The sequence below is a fragment of the Saccoglossus kowalevskii genome, chromosome 4, assembly GCF_978046115.1.
Source record: "Saccoglossus kowalevskii chromosome 4, keSacKowa6.1, whole genome shotgun sequence".
NCBI classification, from domain to species: Eukaryota; Metazoa; Hemichordata; class Enteropneusta; family Harrimaniidae; genus Saccoglossus; species Saccoglossus kowalevskii.
Window position 1 is genome coordinate 27,724,413 of NC_140644.1, and position 22,533 is coordinate 27,746,945.

The 22,533-nt window shown below is 33.0% G+C and overlaps 2 protein-coding genes across 2 annotated transcripts; one reads left to right on the top strand and one right to left on the bottom strand.

Moving 5' to 3' along the window:
- Nucleotides 1-638: 638 nt before the first annotated feature.
- Nucleotides 639-8,436, bottom strand: LOC100377602 (N(4)-(Beta-N-acetylglucosaminyl)-L-asparaginase-like). The gene is made up of 11 exons (XM_085498047.1): nt 8,257-8,436; nt 7,313-7,418; nt 6,770-6,817; nt 5,845-5,957; nt 4,388-4,448; nt 4,194-4,245; nt 3,963-4,077; nt 3,767-3,842; nt 3,446-3,553; nt 2,828-2,961; nt 639-2,604 (listed from the first exon to the last, which is right to left on the bottom strand). Exons 1-11 carry the CDS (start codon nt 8,390-8,392, stop codon nt 2,513-2,515), a joined length of 1,041 nt encoding a protein of 346 aa, XP_085354173.1. The 5' UTR covers nt 8,393-8,436; the 3' UTR covers nt 639-2,512.
- Nucleotides 8,437-8,625: 189 nt separating this feature from the next.
- On the top strand, nt 8,626-21,554 carry LOC102805782 (uncharacterized). The gene is made up of 10 exons (XM_085498048.1): nt 8,626-8,830; nt 9,174-9,324; nt 10,856-10,978; nt 11,626-11,801; nt 13,159-13,361; nt 14,284-14,502; nt 15,340-15,424; nt 16,333-16,618; nt 18,244-18,310; nt 19,041-21,554. Exons 2-10 carry the CDS (start codon nt 9,217-9,219, stop codon nt 19,346-19,348), a joined length of 1,575 nt encoding a protein of 524 aa, XP_085354174.1. The 5' UTR covers nt 8,626-8,830; nt 9,174-9,216; the 3' UTR covers nt 19,349-21,554.
- The last annotated feature ends 979 nt before the right edge of the window (nt 21,555-22,533 follow it).

Here is a 22,533-nt window from a genome sequence, read left to right on the forward strand (position 1 = left end):
TGCGCACTAGTTCAGAGCATCCATGTGCCAAATTTCATCAAAATCCAATTAATGGTTCTTCAGATATCAGTGGAACAGTCTTGAAACAGCTAAAAATCAGCTAATTATCATGCAAATTAGGTAATTAATATTCATAAATTTTTACCAAAACCTAATCAACTCTGCGCATTATCCCAGAGTATCTATTTACCAAGTTTCACCAAAATTTGATTAGTGGTTCTTGAGATAACGGTGGAACAAAAAAAGTGACATACATACATACATACATACATACATACATACATACATACAGACATACAGACAGGGTAACTGCAAAGACTCCCTTTTGTGCTTCGCACACGGGAGTAAAAAAAAAACACATGGTTTACGATTTTCGTTGATATTCAGTATACTTTCCTAATGCCTTCACCATAATTCTAATGCCAAGACCCACTGATTAAATTGAACTAATTTTAAATCTTCAAATTTTAAATTTCCTTTTAGGGAATGCCTGGATCACTGGTGTTCCACAAAAGATTGAAATTAGAAGAACAGGAAATTATAGAGATATCAAAGGTGTACAACATTTATAGACGTACCGCACATCACCAGAGGATAAATGAATATATAAGAACTTAACTAGAGACCAAGCAATCAAATGAAGTGGAAGCTTAGTATATAGATTTAATCGCAAATCTTCAAGATAGTATATCATAAATGCAACATGTTAGAATGTCATCTTTGGAAAAATTTGTTTTAAAAGTATAGGGATGGGTACCTATGTGAAGTCACATCTTGAAACTATTTGTGGTGTGGAATTTTAATGGCAATATGTGATGTGATACATTTCCAAAAGTGTGGATTCGGTACATGATAACCTGTCCGTCACAGTTCGGTACACAACCTGCCCGATACAATCCGGTACATAGCCTGTCCGGTACAGACCAGTACATAACCTGTTAAGTACATAGCCTGTGTGGTACCTGACCTGTTTGGTACAGTCCGATACATAGCCTGTCCAGTACAGTCCGGTACATAGCCTGTCCAGTACAGTCCGGTACATAGCCTGTCCGGTACAGACCAGTACATAACCTGTCCAGTACATAGCCTGTGTGGTACCTTACCTGTCTGGTACAGTCCGATACATAGCCTGTCTGGTACATAACCTGTCTAGGACAGGCCGGTACCGTCCGGTACATAACCTGAATTCACCATATGCATCAAGATAGGTAAAACTCCATTATTTTAAATTTCAATCTTTGTGATAAACTGTCACATTTTTATTACAAACAATAATATGAATCGAATAAAAGGGTGCAGCCTCTTAACCTAGCCTCTCTTTGCCATTACTAAACTACAGTGTTCCATTAAAAACTGTCATTTACAAAGAAAATGAAAGAACAATCTTGTTAATAGGAAAAAAAAACTCACACTCACACTATCCTTGTATACACACAAGTTTGCTATCATTGTTACAAACCTCACTTCTAATGGAGAAAGTATGCAAACTAAAATGTCTAATACAATAATATAAATGCACTCCAAACATTACAATATAAAACATCTAATTTCATATAAATAATATTTTGGTTTGGAAGGATTGGATTTTTATGTTTTTTTAATCATAGACCTTTGAATGAGATTTCTATGGTCTATGTTTTAACATGAACATTGTTTATTCCATGACACTTAATAACATAGTATAACTATTACAACCTTGCCCATTGAGAATCTAGATATTACATTAAGAACTTAGAATGGATATAAAGTAGACTGATGATTGACTCTCTGAGGATATAAATTAAATAAATGGTATATGTATTAATACTTGTATAATAACATTTTTTAATCTCAAGGAACATGCATGGAACAGTCCCTGTGGTTACCATTTTAGACATTCATGCAGTGTGTTAGAAAATGAGATTACACGATGTTATGTGTATCAGTAACCCTGTTACATTGTACCAAGTTTGAACCAAAAGCATGAAAATTGACCATGAAACTAAATGGCCACCAGTCAGCCATTTTGAATCAAAATATACACACAAATTCAACATGCACCCAATAAATCAGACACCCAATATGTACAAATTTCATACCAAGTCTTAGACAAATCAGCCAAAGATCAGAAATATCCAGCCATTAGTCATGTCACGAAATTAATGCACATACATACATGCATGTATGGCTAAAATAACTAGTTATTAGGAGTAAAATTCAGTCCAGGGATGTTCGGATACAAATCCTGACTGATGCATGGACACATGCAGACTAAACCATAAATCCCACTGTCCAACAACTGACAGTTGTGACCATTATTGCAGTGGTTATTTCATGATACTCCACCCCTACAAACAATATCTGTTTTAAGTTATTTACCCTTTGAATGCCATTTTAATGACTTGTGTAATTTTTTTCCCTGCATAATAAATATTATGCATTTGGTCCAAAATTACCACAATGAAAATGTAGAAAAAATGTACAAGATGTTGACAGAAATAAGTATGGCCTACAAAGGATTGACCATTGGAATCTATACACAGGTCACAGCTTCCACAGTCACGTTGCTCATCCCTGGGTTCCTCACAGAATAATGGAATGTCCCAAATCCTTTGCATGCTGCACCTGAAACAATGAGACAATCAGCATTAAAGAACATTTCTGACAAAAATGTTATCTTTCTTAATCTTGATGTATTTCAGTTATTATTAAGAAAAATAACATTTTAATGTTATTTATATTTAATACTAGCTAACAATAAATGACATGTTCTTGGGACATTCTTAAGATGAAGGAAAAATCAACAATGAGTTCTGATGTCACTATAAAAGTAATAGTTTATTCTCACCATGTATGCCTGAGACATGAGCCGCTACCAGTGCCCCACTGAATTCTGGGTAATATTGAATTATTCGACTCATAGCAGTTTGACACGCTGTCGTCGGATCCATTCCCATCCTCATGTATTCAACAGCCTGGTAGCTATAACAACCAAAGATTGAAAAATATTAGATGGTCCATGACAGAACCATAAACCATTGTTTTATATTTTATCATTTTACCCTTGCAACTTTCACTGAGTCTATTATAACTGACTGGAACAGAAGAAAGCTACAAGGGAGCAATTACATTAAAAACAAATGATCACCTGGATTTAACAATATACCCTTGAGGGCGATATTCACATCCAACCATCACCACTTGGCTCCCTGTAAATACTGCTATGTATTCTTTATTTTCACTTACAGATTAGTTTGGCCACTTTCATTGGTGGTTAGTAAGTGTGAGTAAAATCTCTCAGGTCTCCTGTGTGCTTATATAACTTGAATCAGGGGCAATAAATCAGATGTTAATTTGTGCCGATATAATATGTGCATTTGCTGCATTAAAATTTGTTGAATAATTTACTGAAAAGTTTTCTTGGTTTATTTTGATTAGGAATTAAATCATCACCATCATGACATACCTTGGTAGGAATCTCATCATTACATCACCATCTCCTGTTCCTGCAGCGCCACCAACATCATTGTCTACGTATGCCCCTGCACCAATCATAGGTGAATCACCAACACGACTGAAAATTAATGCCAAGAAATTTAGCTGGATAAAAATAATGTTTAGTGAATAAAACATTAATACAGACAAGTACTTAAATTGTCTGAATTGTTCCATAATGGCATCCCTAGAGGAGAGCCATTTTTACAAAGGCAAAGGCCTTCAAGTTTGAATGCCATTTTGGTTGAAATATAAGTTTGTTATTTATTTGCAGATTTTCTGATAATCTTACCCAGGTACTTTATGACTGGCACCATTTGTCGATGTACCACCAGCCACATTGCCATCTTTGTCTATCACCACCATACCTACAATGTAGCAATAAATTAAAGAAAACACAATGAGTTTGGAATTCATTAGTTGCTGCCCTAACATATACAACTGTATACAACTGTTAGAATAAGTGTAAAGCAGAGCCAATTACCTACCTATTGTATCATGGTTGTTTTTGTTAATATATTTATTAAATCTTTTTTTCTTTTGACTTCCGGTTTTGATTGGCTGGTATGGGCCACATGACTGTGTTGGGTCTGGTGAAACATTCTAACAAAAAAAAAGCAAAAAACTAATGGATTATTCAAAAAAAACAACTGACCAAATTATTTAGCTGTTTAAAGTTTATCATTGCAATTACTGTAATTCACACCCATATTTCTTACTTGTCTATAGTTTGGCTGACAATTAGCTTTCTTCCATTTTTCCCACATTTCTCTGGAAAAAAAATTGATAAAAGAGAAATTATGTGTGTTTATGTTGTGTGAGTGTTGTATACACTATCCAAGCATTGCACAGCTTGTTAAAAACATACAGTATTGTATGAAACAGTTTTGTAAACCCTCTCGTTTATCCTTACCTTGATTTGTTTGTTGTTAGATTCTCTTCTTTAAACCCCATCTCAATAGCAAACTGTGTGGCTATGGAATAGATTTTCAACACAGAAATATGAAAACAATAAAATACCGGAATAAACTTAACCACATCTTTATAAATCACAGTTCTCTATCCAAGTCATCCATTTCTTGATGGTTATATTTATACAAATGGGCCAATCTATATACCTAAGAATACTTTTCACATGATACTGCCGTTAGCTACAAAAGATCTGAATTTAATCTTGGTTGTTCTTTGTATGCCCTTTGCACTGTAAATGGCAGCCTAATTCAAACTTCCAGAATACGTTTTACCATATCCCACTGAATAAATTAGTTGACTGTATTTGGAATAAGTCAGGTTAAGGTCAATGCTGATTATTAGTTCATGTGGTATAGTATTTGCATAGTTTAGATACAACCGGTCTCAATCTCTACAACTTTTATCATTCATTCATGCTCTGCAGCAAATCTCTCCATCATGCAAATGCTGAGTGAGGTGCAGTACTGTAAATCACAAGCTTGATTACTTTTAAAATTCAAAAACGAGTAAAGACCCAGTGAAATCAACTCCCAAAATGATGTGGTTACAATTCTTAATGTTTTTTAATTCTGTTAAGTTAATATGACTATACTAAATGCTAATGTATTTAATTAACATTTAAGGTAGCAACCAGGGAAATAAGGAGTTTGAACATAAAGAATTCCTAGAGAGCCATGCATAAAACTATCCCCATAAAGTATATATATTCTGAAAGCTTGAATTTCGGGAAATACATCTGACCATATTGCGTGCCAAATGTTGCCCAGTTGATCACGTGACACTGTTTTTAGCTAAACCCCCGAAAAACATTGATAATCCTGTGCTATCTTGAAAACGCTGTGAGATATCCGTTCAAAAATGTGTGAATGAACGAAGTGTCAACTGTTTTCTAAAAGTGCATCTAGGAATTGTTATCGGGTATTATCTCTTTACCATGTGTCCATCCTATTTCCAGTGCAATTATTGAATCTTGTCTGACACATTTAATACTAATGAATGCAAATGAAAAATTGCACTGCTAAAGGTGTAACCTATTTTATTGCCCTTTCAAAGCAAAGTAGGCCCTCACAGTTGAAAATGACAGATTTCACATAAAGGACACTGTTTGAAGTTACTAATGGGAGTACCAGCAATTCCAATTAACATAAGTAAATACAAATATTTGGAAAGGTCTTTGGAGTTCAGTGTTAATCATACTATTTCTGAGCGAAAGAAATAATTTTCACATTTTTAAGTCATCGTTTTTAATTTGCCATAATTTTATTTGATATAACGTTAATATATTTTCTGGTAGAAAAATGTATTTTTATGCGAAATCCAAGACACAATACTATACATAGGGTCAATGCATAGAATACATTTCCTCTACACATTATATCTATGCTTACATGTGCATACCTTGGTCCCCAGCTATCAGTGTATGTTTGGTATGTTCCATGACGCTCCTGGCGACTGATATGGCTCCTTTTACACGTCTCAAATCAGCCACGCAACCAGCATCATGTGTCACTCTGTTTGAAAACAGGAAATATAATTAGTTATAGTGTTCCAGTACTCCATATTTATTCTATTAGCAGTGCAACTCCAATAAAAGCTTCACAGACATACAAAAATCAATAAAAAAAAAAATCAGCAAGCAATAATCACATGTGTCTACTAATTACCACAAATGCACTGCTACTTGTGCATATTATATTTTAATACAATAGACAGCTTTGATTGCCATTTTATTTATTGAACCACTATGTGGGTTCAATTGTAGCAGTAACAGCAGCAGTTTTTGGGAGGTACTTGGATGTTGTTGACTTTTTAAACAGGCACCTATTTACTTCATCAGTAATCTAAAGTACAAGTATTGATAAAGACATAACATAATCAAAATTTCAAAATGAAGCCAAAGCAGGAGGGCAGAGAATGAGGGCAGAGCAAGGGCAGAGAATGAGGGCAGAGCAAGGGCAGAGAATGAGGGCAGAGCAAGGGCAGAGAATGAGGGCAGAGCAAGGGCAGAGAATGAGGGCAGAGCAAGGGCAGAGAATGAGGGCAGAGCAAGGGCAGAGAATGAGGGCAGAGCAAGGGCAGAGAATGAGGGCAGAGCAAGGGCAGAGAATGAGGGCAGAGCAAGGGCAGAGAATGAGGGCAGAGCAAGGGCAGAGAATGAGGGCAGAGCAAGGGCAGAGAATGAGGGCAGAGCAAGGGCAGAGAATGACCAATGAACAGCTGGCATATAACCACCAAATAATTCATGAATGCTCATTGGCCATGTAGTGTTTCATGTACTTCGGGAGCAATTTAGACAAAGAATTGTAACCATGGCAACACATACCCATCCATGATCATAGCATCGAGTGTGGTTTCTCCAGTTTCATCAGGGCTAGCAAATATAAGAAAAAAAAAATCAACATTTATTTATTCTGATGATATTAAAATAAAAACAATACAATGAAGCTGTGAATGTTTTTTATGGAAATTGATAATTTATTTAACCTGGAAGAACCTCATACTTCATTCAAATCCAAAAAAATATGTATTTGTTGGTTACAAAAGCCAGTTGGTAATATTCATTACCCATGAGTCGTTGCAAGTTTCCTTCCTGCCATACATTCATTAACTGATTGGTCAAATTGTTCTCAATTATAAAACATTAATTATTGTATATAAAAACATTCATGAATTTAGACTCGCTCACTTGAGGTAGACTATTTGTAGGTTTTAGTGTCATGTGATATTTTTGTCTAAGTTATGAACACCAAAATCGACCATTACACATCACACCATTTTAGTTGGTAAAAGTCTAAAGTGATTTTACTAACTAAATTGTGTAATCCTCATTCCCACAAAACTTAAATATTGAAAAATGAATTAATACCTTCCACCGTATCCCACTGTTGTATCACACTGTAGCACTTCACAGACTGTACAACCGTGCTCCACTGCATCCAGAGTACTACCACCATGTATGATGACATCCCAAGCTGTAATGATTAAATAATTCTGTCAATCTAGTCACAGACCTTAGAAAAATGCATGTATGTATGTATGTATAATTAAAATGATATAGTACTGTAGTCAGTACAGCAAGTGTCAGTAACCATTAAATTCATTTATGTCCAAATCAATTAAAACATAAAAAACAAATTATTTTTCAACAATCACCTGGTTCCCTGTGCTCATGCTCATTTAATTACACAATAATGTAAGTATTAAAAATCTAGGTAAAAAATTAAAAGGGACTGACCATTAGAAAATCTGGGTGGGGAGATAGGAGAAAAAATTGTAAATTTCTTCAAATTTATGTATTTTTATAATTCTCTTTGTACATTTTTTTTTGTTCCAACAGTTTCTCTGTGTGCATATTTCTAATGGTTATCTATTCCTGGAATAATTTCATAGAACACAATGTTAAAGAAAAATTTACTTTTTTTTAAAAAACCAAAATTTTTGAAATAATAACAAAAAGTACCCCATCAGTCACAATATATAATTTTTTCAGCCTATGTCACCAGCCTACAATAATATCACTGCCATAGCAACCTGTAAAAGAAAGCGTTATAATACTGACAAAATGGCCACTATCCACTAAAATACAACCAATGTTTTCTCGAAAATTAGGCTGGTGACCCCACCTTAAAGCTAATATCCTTATGTTGCCCGGGAGTACATTTTATTGCAAAATAAATAAATTCTGGGTACCGGCATGTTCATTTATGAGTAGGCTTCTACCATCTACTCACCGGCGATAGACATGTACACACAAGGCTAGTCTTTGCATTAACAGTGATTTCTATCTCATATACGTAATTATTATCTCACCTTTTGCCGTTGCATTAGTAAACGACCATGTGTTTACAACTAAGGGAAGAGAACTCTGTATTGCATGTGTACATAGTGTACAGACAAGAAGCAGATAACATATAATGCACGATTTCCTCAAGAACGGGATAGCCATGGTCACTTGTCATGTGATACCACAAAATCACGTGATGATAGTGACCTAAAATAACCTTTTCGAAGGAAATTTTGTTCACCAGTAAATACCCAATTATAAACCTGATTTCTTTCGGAATCAGCATACTGTGTTTCAGTGTATCTTACCTTCAAAAAAAACAACAAAATTTTTTAAGTTTCTTTTATTGTACCGGAAATGACATTCGGGGTTTCCCCAATTTATTTTTAGTCGCCTCGTAATCAGCAGTCATGTGATAGATGAAAGAGCTCCATGCTACCAGGACGTCCATGATGCTACCTACTGCGATACTGTGTTAGATTCACGAAAATAATAACGGATAATTGAGACTGGAGCTCGGACCAACATTAGACAATTGTTTTTCAAGTGCACGAGATTTTAAATTACGATATCACCACGTATGACCCTAGCCTGAAATATGTAAGTGTTCACCCGAAGTTTGCTTCTGTCAGTGTCACTGTCAGTGTTGTCAAAATACTTTTCAGTGATTTGGTTCTCACGTTTGGTGCCACTGTGATTCTGATTTTCCACGGCCGCTAAGAAATTATGTCCATTTCATCAAAAATATTATAAAAAAAAGCATAATAATTTTGGCATAAAGATTTTGCCGGAAAAAAATATTGGAAAGGTGCTCTACATGTTGTATTACGTTGGATCATGGACGTATGTTGTGAAGGTGACATTTTATTAACATAAACACTTGTTGCTAAAACATTAACATAAAGACTGCAGTGACTGTTAACTTGTTTTTGACTTTACACAGAGAGATTAGTCGTGTGTTTCAATGTACATTGTACTTGTACGTCATGTCAGACGTTATACCCAGAGGTCACTTGATGACAACAAAGGTCGGCATACCAATGATACACATGTGTATAACATGTTTGCTGCTTATACGACCTTTAACAGTTCAGGTGAGTCATGCATTTGATTTGCTTAATTAATATATTTTTAATTGTACATTATTGTCTTACAAATAAGACTTAAGGAAACAAAAACAGATTTACTTACATGTTTGTGTTTGACGTCATATAGAGGGTGTGGTTTTATTGTTCAGGACAAAGGTACATGCTTTAAGTGCGTGCCATGATGATAGGTTATATAAGGTCATTTCCGCTTAGAAAAAAACACACCTCTAGGCTCTGGAACAAAAACCTGCTTTATATAGAACGTAGAAGAAAAGACGCTGTATCTGCACCCACAGCCCTTAAATTTTACTTTATTCTGTTATATTATAGGTGTCCTTAATAAGGGCATATACAATTAAATTGGGGAGCACTGGAGAATCAGGTTATGGGTACAAAAAGAATTTTTTCCCTGCATCGGCAATAAGAAGGGCACATAAACTAAAAATTACATTTATTGCGTGTTGGATCATCAACATTAAAATGATTGACATTTGTATCTGATCGTCAAACAAGTACTTGTCCATATTGAGAGATATTGCTCTGGAACAGCATTCAAAATCAGCCATTTTGAATACATGTATATATATATATATATAAATGATATATAATGAATATATAAAATTTGAATATAATCAGTCAAAGCATTTAAGAGATATGGCTCTAGAAGCCCAATCATTAAAACAAAATGGCCGTCAGTCAGCCATTTTGAATCCAATCTGAAAAATAAAATGATGTGTATCAGGAACCTGTAATGTCTAATGTATGTTATAAGTTTGAACAAAATCCATCTATAAATGCAAGAAATGCTTGATAGTTGAGGATTTTTTTAGCACAAAAATAGCCACCATTTGGCCACTTTGAAAAGAATCGTCAAACCAATATATCCGTATATCTATGACATGATGTATAATGAATATTAAAAATTTGAACATAATCCGTCAAAACAAGTCAGACATATGGGTCTGGAAACCCATTCATTAAAACAAAATGGCCACCAGACAGCCATTTTGAATCTGATCTGAAAAATAAAATGACGTGCATCAGGAACTCGTAATGTCTAATGTATGTACCAAGGTTGAACGAAATCCATCCATAAATGCCAGAAATGCTTGATATTTGATGATTTTTTTAACATAAAAATGACCACCATTCGGCCATCTTGAATCAGATCATAAAACAAAATGATGTGCATAAAGGTCCTATAATGTCCAACGTATATACAAGGTTTGAACAAAATACATCTGTAAACAGCCGACAAATACTTGATTTTGATGATTTTTTAGCACAAAAATGGCTGCCATTCAGCCATATGAATCAGATCATGAAACAAATTGACGTGCATATGTATAATATCATGTATGATGTATGTGTGAAGTTTGATTGTGATTGGTCCAGGCATTTCTAAGATACAGGTCCGGATGCACGCACGCACGGACACACGGAGGTCAAAACATAAGTCCCCGTTTTCCGACTGCGCCCGATAGGGGACTAAAAATGTAGACAGTGACTGATATACGAATTTATGTTTAATTTGTAGGCTGACAACTCTAATCTGGTTGCCAGTGAAATGAAATGTGATGACAAAGATGGTATTAAATTTTACTGGAATGGTCACTGCATACCTTGTCCTAAGTGTAATCCTGGCTATGGACTCAATGAGGTACATTGATTTTATTCAACATTGACATATGAAACAGACTCAGTAGTTATGGTGTTGCATGTGAATACTGCAAAGTATGTAAAAAGGCAGTACAATGATCGTATCAGCCGATGCATAATGTCATAGTGCATACTTTATAGTGCGATATTATGAGGATTACGTTATTATTATTATTTTCCCTGCTTGTAAGAATAATTTAATGAGAGAAAACAGCTTGAAATAGGACATTTTGCACTGTGTGAACCATTGCATGCAGTGACGATGGAAAAATAGACAAGAATTATATAGTCTATTCTCCAATCCAGATTTAAAAAAATACAACAACAAAGATAAATTTATACACATTTTAAACACAACTAACAAACAATGTCCACTTGGGTTATTAAATTACATACAAAAAGCCTACAAAATAAGAAACGAAAAGGTGATAATTAATTAATGTATTGTTGTGCTATATTTTCAGTGTGATTTAGTTGTTGTTTATTTGAAATCTATTATTGTATTGTACGTGTAGTTTAATTGTAGTTTATTTTAAAAAGCTTCAATACAGCAATTACCAAATCTGAAATGTCAGATATCATTAACTATGTAATAAAGCATTATTCTATTTTGTTCTAATTGTAATTGTATTTACTATTTGTAAACAGACTTGTGGTTATGGTGACGGTAAATATGCTCAATGTGAGCGCTGTTTGGATGGAACTTTCTCAGATTCGTTTGATTACAGAATGTGTTTACCATGTCAGGTGTGTTCCAATAATGTACAGTATCATGTTGTATGCACACCATCAAACAACACTGTGTGTGGTCCATGTGAAAAAGGGTGAGTATAAATAGCCTAAACTATCATTAGATCATTACAAACTTACATTACAATTCAAGCTCCTTTTAGTCGTTTTTATATGCATTTAAATCAATACAAATTTCATGATTGTTGTCTCAGATTGTAGTATTTTTTTCTAATGCTAAATACTTTGCATGACTTTTGCTTTGAAAAATAATCCATTTATTTTATGAATAATATGTTTGTCTCTGAAGAAAAAACACCAATAAATTTCTAGCTTTAAATTTCTGTAAATTGAATTTTCATTTATGTTTGGCAAACATTTTCCATTTGTTATCACTCCATTAGTGCCTAGGTATGGCCTATTTCGTTAATATCATTCAGATTATGCACACTTTGCACAGGTCAAAAATATTCTGTTGAAATGCTGCACTTGGTGATCTTGATCCATGCAGTGTTGACTGCGTTTCCATTCAAACTATCAATTCTACAGTCAGTATAGCTAACTGCAATAAGATAATACTAGCATAGTATCTAGGCATGATGTGGTGGATAGTGAGTAGATTGATCACTGCTATGTATGTATGTAAGTGATCATCTGAATATATAAAGGAAAAAAGATCAAATACTCGCACCACTATATATACAAGTTGTTTCATTTACATTTGTATGAAGTAGCTATAGTTATTTTTAAATTTGTTCCTTCAATGATAAAGTCAGATAATAATGAGCTGCATTCATAAATTGATACCATTTCTGCTTTGATTTCCTCTTTAATTAACATCTGTATCTAATCATTTTGAAAGTTTGCAATTTTTAATAACATATACAGTGTATTACTGTAAAATGACAAATTTTCACTGGGTTTAAATTTTGTTGATTTACCATTTCAGGCATATTCAGTGGGTTTTAAATTCACGGTTTTATCATTTAGATAACGTGTTCTATACTAAATTTTAGATATTCACTGGGTTTTAATTTAGCGTATTTTTTAGTCAGCGAAATAAGCAAAATTAAAACCCAGTAAATAATTAATCCTTTTACAGTATATGAAATTTGGATAGATAATGTTTACATGTATTTACATTTACTCTGTGTAACCAAATAATGCCAGTATCCTAGGAAAGTTCTGTACATTCCTATAGTGTGTGTCTTCAAAACATGGAATTCAGTTTCTGAGGCCAAAAGAATTGTCTATTAGTGGCACATAAAAGCCCAAAGTGATTTGTTAATGCTAACATTGTAACAGGTCTTTTACTTACATATAATGGCATGCATTTATGATAGAGAAAATAGTCATAGTTTGTTAGCATTGCTATTTATATACATATAATGACTTCTGAAGGAAAATACAATGAATTCAATTACGTTTATTATGAATCCTTTGTACTGTTAGATTTTATAAAGACGAGTTTGGTAATTGTATCACATGTGCTGAATATCAAGGACACAAAGACTGTGAGTTTACCACGACTATGTCACCACCTCTATCCACTACTACACGGTTGAGATTTACTAAGCAGTTGAGTACTCAAAAAGTATTGGAAAAAAATATTGGCATTCCTACTCCAAAAATGATTCGAGTCATTCAAGATGAAGGTATGTGGTTCTTAAGCAGTTTTAACAAGTTTTAATTTGTCATATAGTTAAATGGCAGTTGTCATACCACGCAATTTCCATATAAGTTTCATCATGGATGGTTTCACATATTACATACATATGTATAATACAAGGTTATTCACAAAATACTGTTTTAATGTCCAAGTGCACCATACAACGAAGGTATTGTCCAATGTATACCGGTATATACTTATATGCCATTTGTGGTTTAAAACAAACAAACAAAAAACAACAAAATAGAGCAGTCTAAAGTTGTGTTGTACAGTGTCAAAGTTGTGCCCAACTTCACTTTCCTCCACACTGCATGCAGTCTGCTGTTTTAAACATAGTCTAAGTTGTAATGTACTGGATCATGATGGCAAGGATAACTGACACTTAGAAATTTATTATGCTGTTGTAGAACTTTTGAACAAATTTCAATGATTTATATACAAGGAAATCTTGGCAGTGGTTAACAACAAGTTTCATCAAGGCAGTAGTATCCGAGCAACTGATCATTAAAGATGATCACATTTTCTGGTCATTACTACATGTTATAATAATTTCTGAAGATATTCGTGATGTAACTGCACAAATACATTTGCTTAAGTGTAAGAGAGAGGTTTAACAATAAGAAATGAATGTTCAGAATTTGCGTCAGCGGAGTGCATGCATGTGGTGTGCTCGTTTATGCAAATTTTGAATATCAAATATCAGAATTTAGGTACATCACTTAGGCAAACATGCTCCGTGATCATATTATTTGTGTTTTCATTTATCAGATCAAAGGTCTAAAAGAGTACAATAATGAAAATTATTGTATTGCAGAGCTAGGTGTATAATAATAGATATAATGTTATTACTTAAAGCAAATTTCTTTTTAAATGATTTAAGTTTTAATTTTGTCTTTTTTATTGTTCAGATGATACAGGAGAATACCATATGCTTGACTATAAACCTGATCCACTAGTGTTGGCAGCTGTTATCTTACCATGTATTGCCTGTTTATTCATGATTATTTTAATGATAGTGCTGCTAAAAAAGAACTCAAAACAGAAGTTCTTGAAGTTTTGTCACTTTGGTGGTGATGGTGAGAAACAGTCTGCAAGTCATTCTGGAACTACTGCTGATGGCGGTGAAGGTGAACTTTTATATACATGTAGCATATAATTCATTAAAGGGGATGCTGTCAATCCCTGGGATTTCACAATAGAACCATGTTAATTTTAATTTATAGCTACAGAACAGCTTTCTTGTAACTTGACATATCGCAATTGCCTTGTATATTTATTGCATTCTTGTCACCCATTGATCGCATTCCCTTTTCTTACATAATGTGTTTTAATTGCCGCACTGCCCAACCAAGAGTGCACTATCATAACTTGTATGATCCCCCAGTCTGTCAGTTTATATCAAGTTGTAACTAAGAATTATGCAAAAACATTTGAGTGTGAAAATCAACTGTTGTCACAAAATAAAACCACAATTATTTTCAAATTTTTCACTTAAATTGTGATCAATATCTGTAATATATTTGATACAAAATTATCAAAAAAAAAAAAATATAAACTGGCAAAATGTTGCACCAAATTGTTGCCAGTCAAAAAGTTCTTATAAACTGCACCTTCTAGTGATAGAATGTTTCTATGACAACAAAATAAAAGATCAGCTTCATGACTACAGATCAAAGTGATAATGAATATTTGGACGGCTTTTGTGTCACCCATTTACGTCTTACAAGCATACCACTAGAGGGCGTGATTATAGGACACCATTTTTTATATCATCTTCATTTCAATTTTAATTCAATAAATTTACTGTGAGACTTTAGCCTGTAAATGTAGATATTTTTTTAATAGTTCAGCATTCTGGGATAATATTATGAGAAATAATTCCTGACTAAACCATTTTATGTGCTTAATACAGTAGTTCATATTTTATTTATTTTATTAATGACAGTTTAACTTATTTGTTGCAGCCACTATAAAAAATGAAGCTGTACAATACAATGCAGTCACACAAAATGTGAATGATGCGTATACACGCACACCAGACACACTACGGTAATTTCAATCAATCTATGTATTCTGTAATTGTTTAGAAAAGTTGTTAATATTTTTTGAATTCTTGGTAAAATATAAAATTGGTTTATACCCAAGTGTAAAGTGCACGTCTTAAAATACTAGTATTGAAAAAAAGTTTAATAATCTGTAGTTTCTTGTCTATTTAATGTTATTTTGTAACTGACAATAATTGTTCAATTCAAAGTTGGGAGGTTTGTTGAAATTTATCTTGTCAACTGAAATAGTTCAACTATCTAAGAAGCCTGATAGGAAAATGCCATGTTTTATAATTTATAAAAGCAGTATAAGCCAATTAAAGTACCAGATTATTTTATCGTCATGTTGTCCAAAGATAATTCTGACTGAACCAACATTCATAAATAAAGACCTAGGCAACTGCACAATAGTTAGCCTTTTTTTCAATTAGTTCAAAACAAAAAATAAACTTTAGAAGAGACAGCAAATTATTGAAAATTTCTCCTGGCACAAAAATATTTAAAAAAAAAGATGTGCTCGATATTTAAATAAAGGCCAAGGATTATAGATAACGTCATGCAACTTTGATATCTGTGTATGATAATTTGTGATGAAGATCTCATAATCTTGCGAGTTATATACATGTCAATTGAATTCGTGTTAACTGATGGAAGAATAGAACGCAGTGGACATTTGGAAATGTTTGATTGCGAAAAATGCTCGTACCCCTGGTAATATACACTTTGCAAATAATCAAAAACACAACACAGCTTAAAACAGAATCAAAATTTAGTATTTCTACAAATGTTATCATCTTGTAATTTGTGCGACTTCTCCATCACTTGCATACTCTCATCTTATGAATCGTTGGAATAATCAAGTGAATTCAACTGCTCTACCCTTCTTACTAGTGGGTGTTGTTTTCATTTCAGAGCTCTTGGTGCTACTCCTGTTAACAATTTGGAAGATGGGGATAAACCAGATGAGATTGAACCACTACTGCGACTGGGGGTTACAGGAACTAATAATGATAAGCCACACTCTGACTCTGATGAAGATACCCAAAGACAATCACAGAATAGGGATGGGATTTATGCACAACCAACTGATCATGATGAATCCACTAATGCAGCTTCCACTAATCCTGCACAGTCTAGCGGATTAAAGGGTATACAGTCTGCTGTAGTTGTTGCGGATGTTCACTATCCTGGACAACCGGTAAATTACTAATAATACAGTATTTATTCTATTAGAAGCTCATCGCTAATAGAAGCACACATTACTCAATAATTGGATTTGTTGTATGCAGAAAATTGAGAATATTAAATTAACCATAGACTTACCTATGTCATTCCCCCTTATTGACACTTATTGAAAAAAAGGTGAGATAGAACCAAATGAACATTAACCAGTTTTTCACAAACTACAAATTTTACATTATGATTTCGAGAAAATATTTGCTTGTCTCGCGCTTTTGTGATCAATTCATGCAAAATCAGTTTGCATGAGTTCTTCATCACATAATACACAACTTGCTTACCACATCTTGTAAATCTTTGTTGCAACTTAGTTATAATGTAGCATTATGACAGAACCCTGTGGCCTTGCCATGGTGTTTGTTGAGTATGTATGTGATGCAGTGTATCTTAGCTAAGTAAAGTGAATCAAAATGCAGCAAGGATGAATAGCATAACAAAACAACTATCACAAATTTACATATTCATTTTTCTAAAACCAAATTTTTACTATGTATTATATTATTATTAATAATATTAATAATATATGTTACTATATATAAATGTTACAGCATTGTTTCACCAAGGATATATAAGGGGAAGTGACACATCCTGGTATTTTGTAGAGGGGGGGGGGGGATGGGGTGAATATTTCTAGAAAAAACAAATTTCTGTTTGTAATGACTTTGTTACAAGAAAGAACCAGGATGTGTGAACTTCAAGGGTCATGAACCAGAGCAAAGTTTTATTAATTCCAAATCAATTTTGCTTGTTACAATGAATCTTTATATACTAGTATTTTTCACTATTTTTACCCTATCAACATTCCTGTGATCTAGTTGCTTTGATTATTCATTTATCTCTTATTGTGAGATAAGTATTTATTTCATTCATTTACAGTATTTTTAGTATTTCCTTTTATTTTCATTTTTTTTTATTATTACATGTTTTTGACTTTATTGTATTTTATGTCAAGATCTCAAATGGGATACGATAGCAATAAATAATTACTTACTTACTTACTTACATGTACGGTACATATATAGTGTAACATTTCGCTAGCATCGCTTTATTCAAAACTACAACATACCTAAATTGCACAGAGTAATCTATTAGTAACATACTGTAAAATACTTTCCGCTTGGGATTTATTTTCGCTATTTTCACTGAAGGGATATTCAGTGAAAATAAAACCCAGCAAATATATCTTTTTTCCTATATTTCACATTCAACTCATAAAAAATTCCATACATAACACCAGAAAGCCTTTTCAGTGAAAATTAATTCCAGCTAAAATAAAATATTTTACAGTAGTTGAATATCTTGTGTTGTTTTTTTTAACTAAGATCCCACTCCGGGATACGGTTTCAATAAAGATTATTATTATTATTATTATTATTATTATTATTATTATTATTATTATTATATACTACAAAACATAAGTTGATATTATTAATGGCATTGAAATGAAAAAGCAAAGGTAGCTAAAAGCCAGCTTGGAAGTTAAGTTGTGTCAGGACTGTACTGTATATTTGTAACTTTTTGTTTACAGATTCTGTGTTGAAATGAATCTAATCTAATCATATGTATTCTTTATTCATTGAACAGAATGATCCATCATTAATTGATAGTGCTAAGAAGATTAGTTTGGAAGAAAAGATGAAATTAGCAAGAGGTATGTTTCGTTAGTCATCAACACAGTATAGTTTTCTCAGTGGAGAGCAGATTATTGGTCTCTGTTTGATCAAAGTCAGAAAATAGAGACTTTTAGATTCAGCTCTGTAGCTCAGACTGATGACATTCAAACTGCGTTCATTAACACTTGTATCTTGGACAGGCCTGGATTGACCATGTTCAAGCTGCGTTCGTTTGCATATCTCACATGCAGTCTTTGACATACTGTATTATTGTTGATGAATTGTGGGAAATATTTCAGGATTCAACAGGTTTGCCCATGAATGGAGGTTAATCTATACATGTTGTTACATTCAAAACTTATTAAGAAATTAAATTGAAGCAAACCATCAAATGGGATGCCAAAATGATCAGCATTTTAACATACTGTATTAAAATTAGATGTTTATTTAGTATGTATTTGTCACACAGTTTCACACAATCAAATATTTTATATGATTGCTAAGACCCCAACAAAGCTTTGAAACTAATCTCAAAGTGTAAGTTTAAGTGTGTAATTGAATTTGAACTCAAACTCAGATAATAGGTTTTTTTTCTCAATTATAGATTTTGCTAACACTCTAGAGAGTTCAAAGAAAGTTCAGATAATTTATGTATAATATTATTTTGTAATGTTTTCTCATAAAATTTACTTTAATATAATATATGTTTTTGAAGTCAAAAATTTATCAGTAATTTAGCCTAAGGTCAAATTTATTTCCTCATTTCAGGTGTGCCACTTGAAGATTTACTTGGTAATTATACTGTTATGGATAAGATAAATGGTCTGCTGACACCGGAAAGTGAAACAAATTCACCCTTGCATATTAAAAGTTATCGTGACTTGGCAATAGCAGTTGGCATGCCATATATAAATGTGGCAAAATCAGCCAGACACGTGATAGAATACATAAAGGCGAGCTCAGAAGGTGATCGTGATGTTTCAACACTAATGAAAGGATTAAACACTATAAAGAGTTTCGATGTGATGGATGAAGTATATGCCTGGTTATTAAATAGGCAGAAAGAGAAGACTTGAACGTTTATGGACAATCTCATACTTAATGATGTCACACTATCTATAGACATATTTATAGTAGGCCTTGTACATTTATAAATGCTGGCATATGGAATGTATATTACACTGAACCAGTTTAAAGCATGGTGGTCGTCGCGAGCGCGTGTTAGAATTTCATGTAAATAAACAATGTATTTTACACGCGTTGTATACGTCGCTATGAGTCCCATATCGAACAGAACGCGGCACGACGACTGCCGCCCTTTAATACTATACCAGTGTGGTAAAACACAGCAAGAAATTACTGATGTTAAAATATGTTTTGTAACATAGATATGTAGGTGCAGTAGTTCAAAACCACTGTTACAGTAGTAATATATTTAGTATTTAGTTAGAGTTTAATGTAATTGATGTAGTGAATGCAGTAGTACAGTATTAAAATATATAGGCACATCCACATAGGTACACTACTATATTGTAGTGATGTGCGGGTAATTAAAAGCCCTGTCATGCTACTTACCGGTAAATGTTATTGTTTATATTGGGTTTTTGTTTGTCATTGTGCCTGCAGGGGCATTATGGAGAACGTTGAGTATTTTAAAATTACTTTATATCATATCTTGATTTTATAAAGTAAAAAACATGATATTCAGCAAAGATTAGTGTTAGCTTGGTAAGATGTGTGCACATATTAGAGTTTTTATTATCTCTGCTATGTTTACTGCTAAAATGGTTTTATGAAGATGAAACTAGATTTTATAATAAGATTAGAAATACCAAATGTATGGTATTGTGAGAAGCAGTATTTATGTTTTTGAGTACATAGTGTTAGAATAAATATCAGAAAATGTTCTATAGGACCTATAGTAATCCTAAAGGATTCCTATAGGACAGCCAGTACCTACAGGACCATCCTGTAGGAATCCTATAGGAAAGGGGTCAAAATACTGAAGGATTGTATAAGAATATTATACTTTTAATGTAGGTTCTTTGCCTAAAATATCAAAGTCAGAAGATAAGTTTGTTGTCAATATCGATAATAATTATGTGAGCTATTATCGAGTAACACTGATAAGATCCTAGAAAAAATAATGTTATCTCTGGAACAGAGTTGCACTCTCCAAAAAAACACTGGATCAAAAGATAACGCAGAATGTAGATTGAATACCATGAAAAATTGACAAAGATATCATAGTTGCGCGACCTCTCTAATATGCATATTTATTTCAAGCCTAATATTTCAAACATAGTGACATTTAAAATATTACAACATATGATCTGTCCAATTCATTTATGAGTTTATTGATCACCATCATTACCAGGTGTATGATGGGAAACCCTGAAGTTTAAATTTATAATAATCATGTCCATAGAATCTTTAAAAACAGTTTTTATATAGAATTTAAGTTTTAAACATTGAACACCTTGATGCTCTATGCTGTTACTGCCTCACATGGATTTATTGCTAAATAGTTTAATCTTAGTATTTTGAAATGGCTGGTTCCAATTCCCCTTTCAGTTTTATTTTTTGCTGGGCAAAATAAAAGCTTGTAAATATATTGCTACATAAAGTATACAGGTTTAACTTGAGGCTATTTTTGTTTATGTACAAGAATCAAATTAAAATTGTGTGTTTGTTTAAAAAGTGAATTTGTATACTCAGTGAATTTGTGTACCAGGACGTGTGACCTTAAGGGGGTCATGACAAAACTATTTAGCTTAAAGTGGTTAGCTTAGCATCTTAGTGTGTACTGTGTTCGTTTCATCAGAATGATGCATAATTTGGTACATATGTCTCAATGAAATATATTACACACTGTGAAAAGAACTTCAATACATTTTTGTACAGAATTTTGTATAATTATAAATATAATCAATTTTTAACATTTTGTATTCTTGTATATTTCATAATATTCTTTTTGATAATATTCTGATTTTTAAGCAATAAATGATTAAAAGTGTTAAATTTTCATTTTATTAAAAATCTGAACCAAACACCAAAATGACTGCACACAATTGTTCGACATGTATGAGGAAGCTAATGGAGAATTGACTGGGCAAGATATTCAGTTTAACTAGTATTGTACTACTCTAAAACAAATATACGACAATGAAATGTCCTTTTTTTTACCTAAGTTACCAGGCATGTGTGAACATATTGTTCTGTTTTGTGTTGAATGTTTCACCAAATGTTGACAGAATAAATATTCTGATTAGTTTCGGCAAATTTGAATATTTTCTGATGAGTGAGGTGAAAACCTGGGTAGGCATTATTCTACAGAAATGTTGAGTGATTTCAAAGTGAACAGACATTGCAAATGAATGGATAAATAAATAGACCTCTAACATTTACAATTCAAAAAAAACTCAAGCCCCCCCCCCCCCCCCCCCATGGTAAAAAATGAGCTACCTGCAAGTGTCCAACTTCACAAAAGAAAGTTTAGTAGTTATTCACTCTGTGAACAAAACAAAGTCAGCTTGGGCTTTCAGCTGCGAGACATGACAAAACAAACTCTGCCAGTGATACCTATTGGAAATAAAATCATAAAAACGCAATCAAAGACACTGGCCACAAGCGTTGGAAAAAATTATTCATACATGACTACAACAATAACAAAATCTATAGCAAACTAGTTCCAACAAATTAATGAAAAGATAGACGTACTGGGAATAAATAACACACAAGAACAGGAATGGTCATTGGTATCAAACAGGAAAAAGTCCCACCAAGAGACCCACTTCAAAATAAAACCAAATATAGTGATATTGTAAAGGGAAATTCAGAGAAGCAAAATGACAAGCCTACAAGTAATTCTACTGAAAAAGGACACATTCTTAAACAACGTAATATACCACAACAACTAGAGCATTTGATAATCAGTGACTCTCAATCTAAACACATCTATAACAGTGATCTTGCAAAGAACCAGATGGTTCTCACTTATAGTGGTGCAAAGATTGAAACATTCCAACAAGTTATTAAAATAATCATTTCCCACAAAGTCTAAAAAGTATAACAATGAATATTGGTGGAAATGACATAGATGAAGAGACAGACTCTGAATCAATCAAGAATGAACTCAATGTACTGATAAATATAACACACAAGAAATATCCGTCAACAGAAATTTTTCTGTGTGAAATGATACCACGTCAACACTGGAAGGTAAAGAGAACAAATATAATGGACAAAATAAACTCTTACA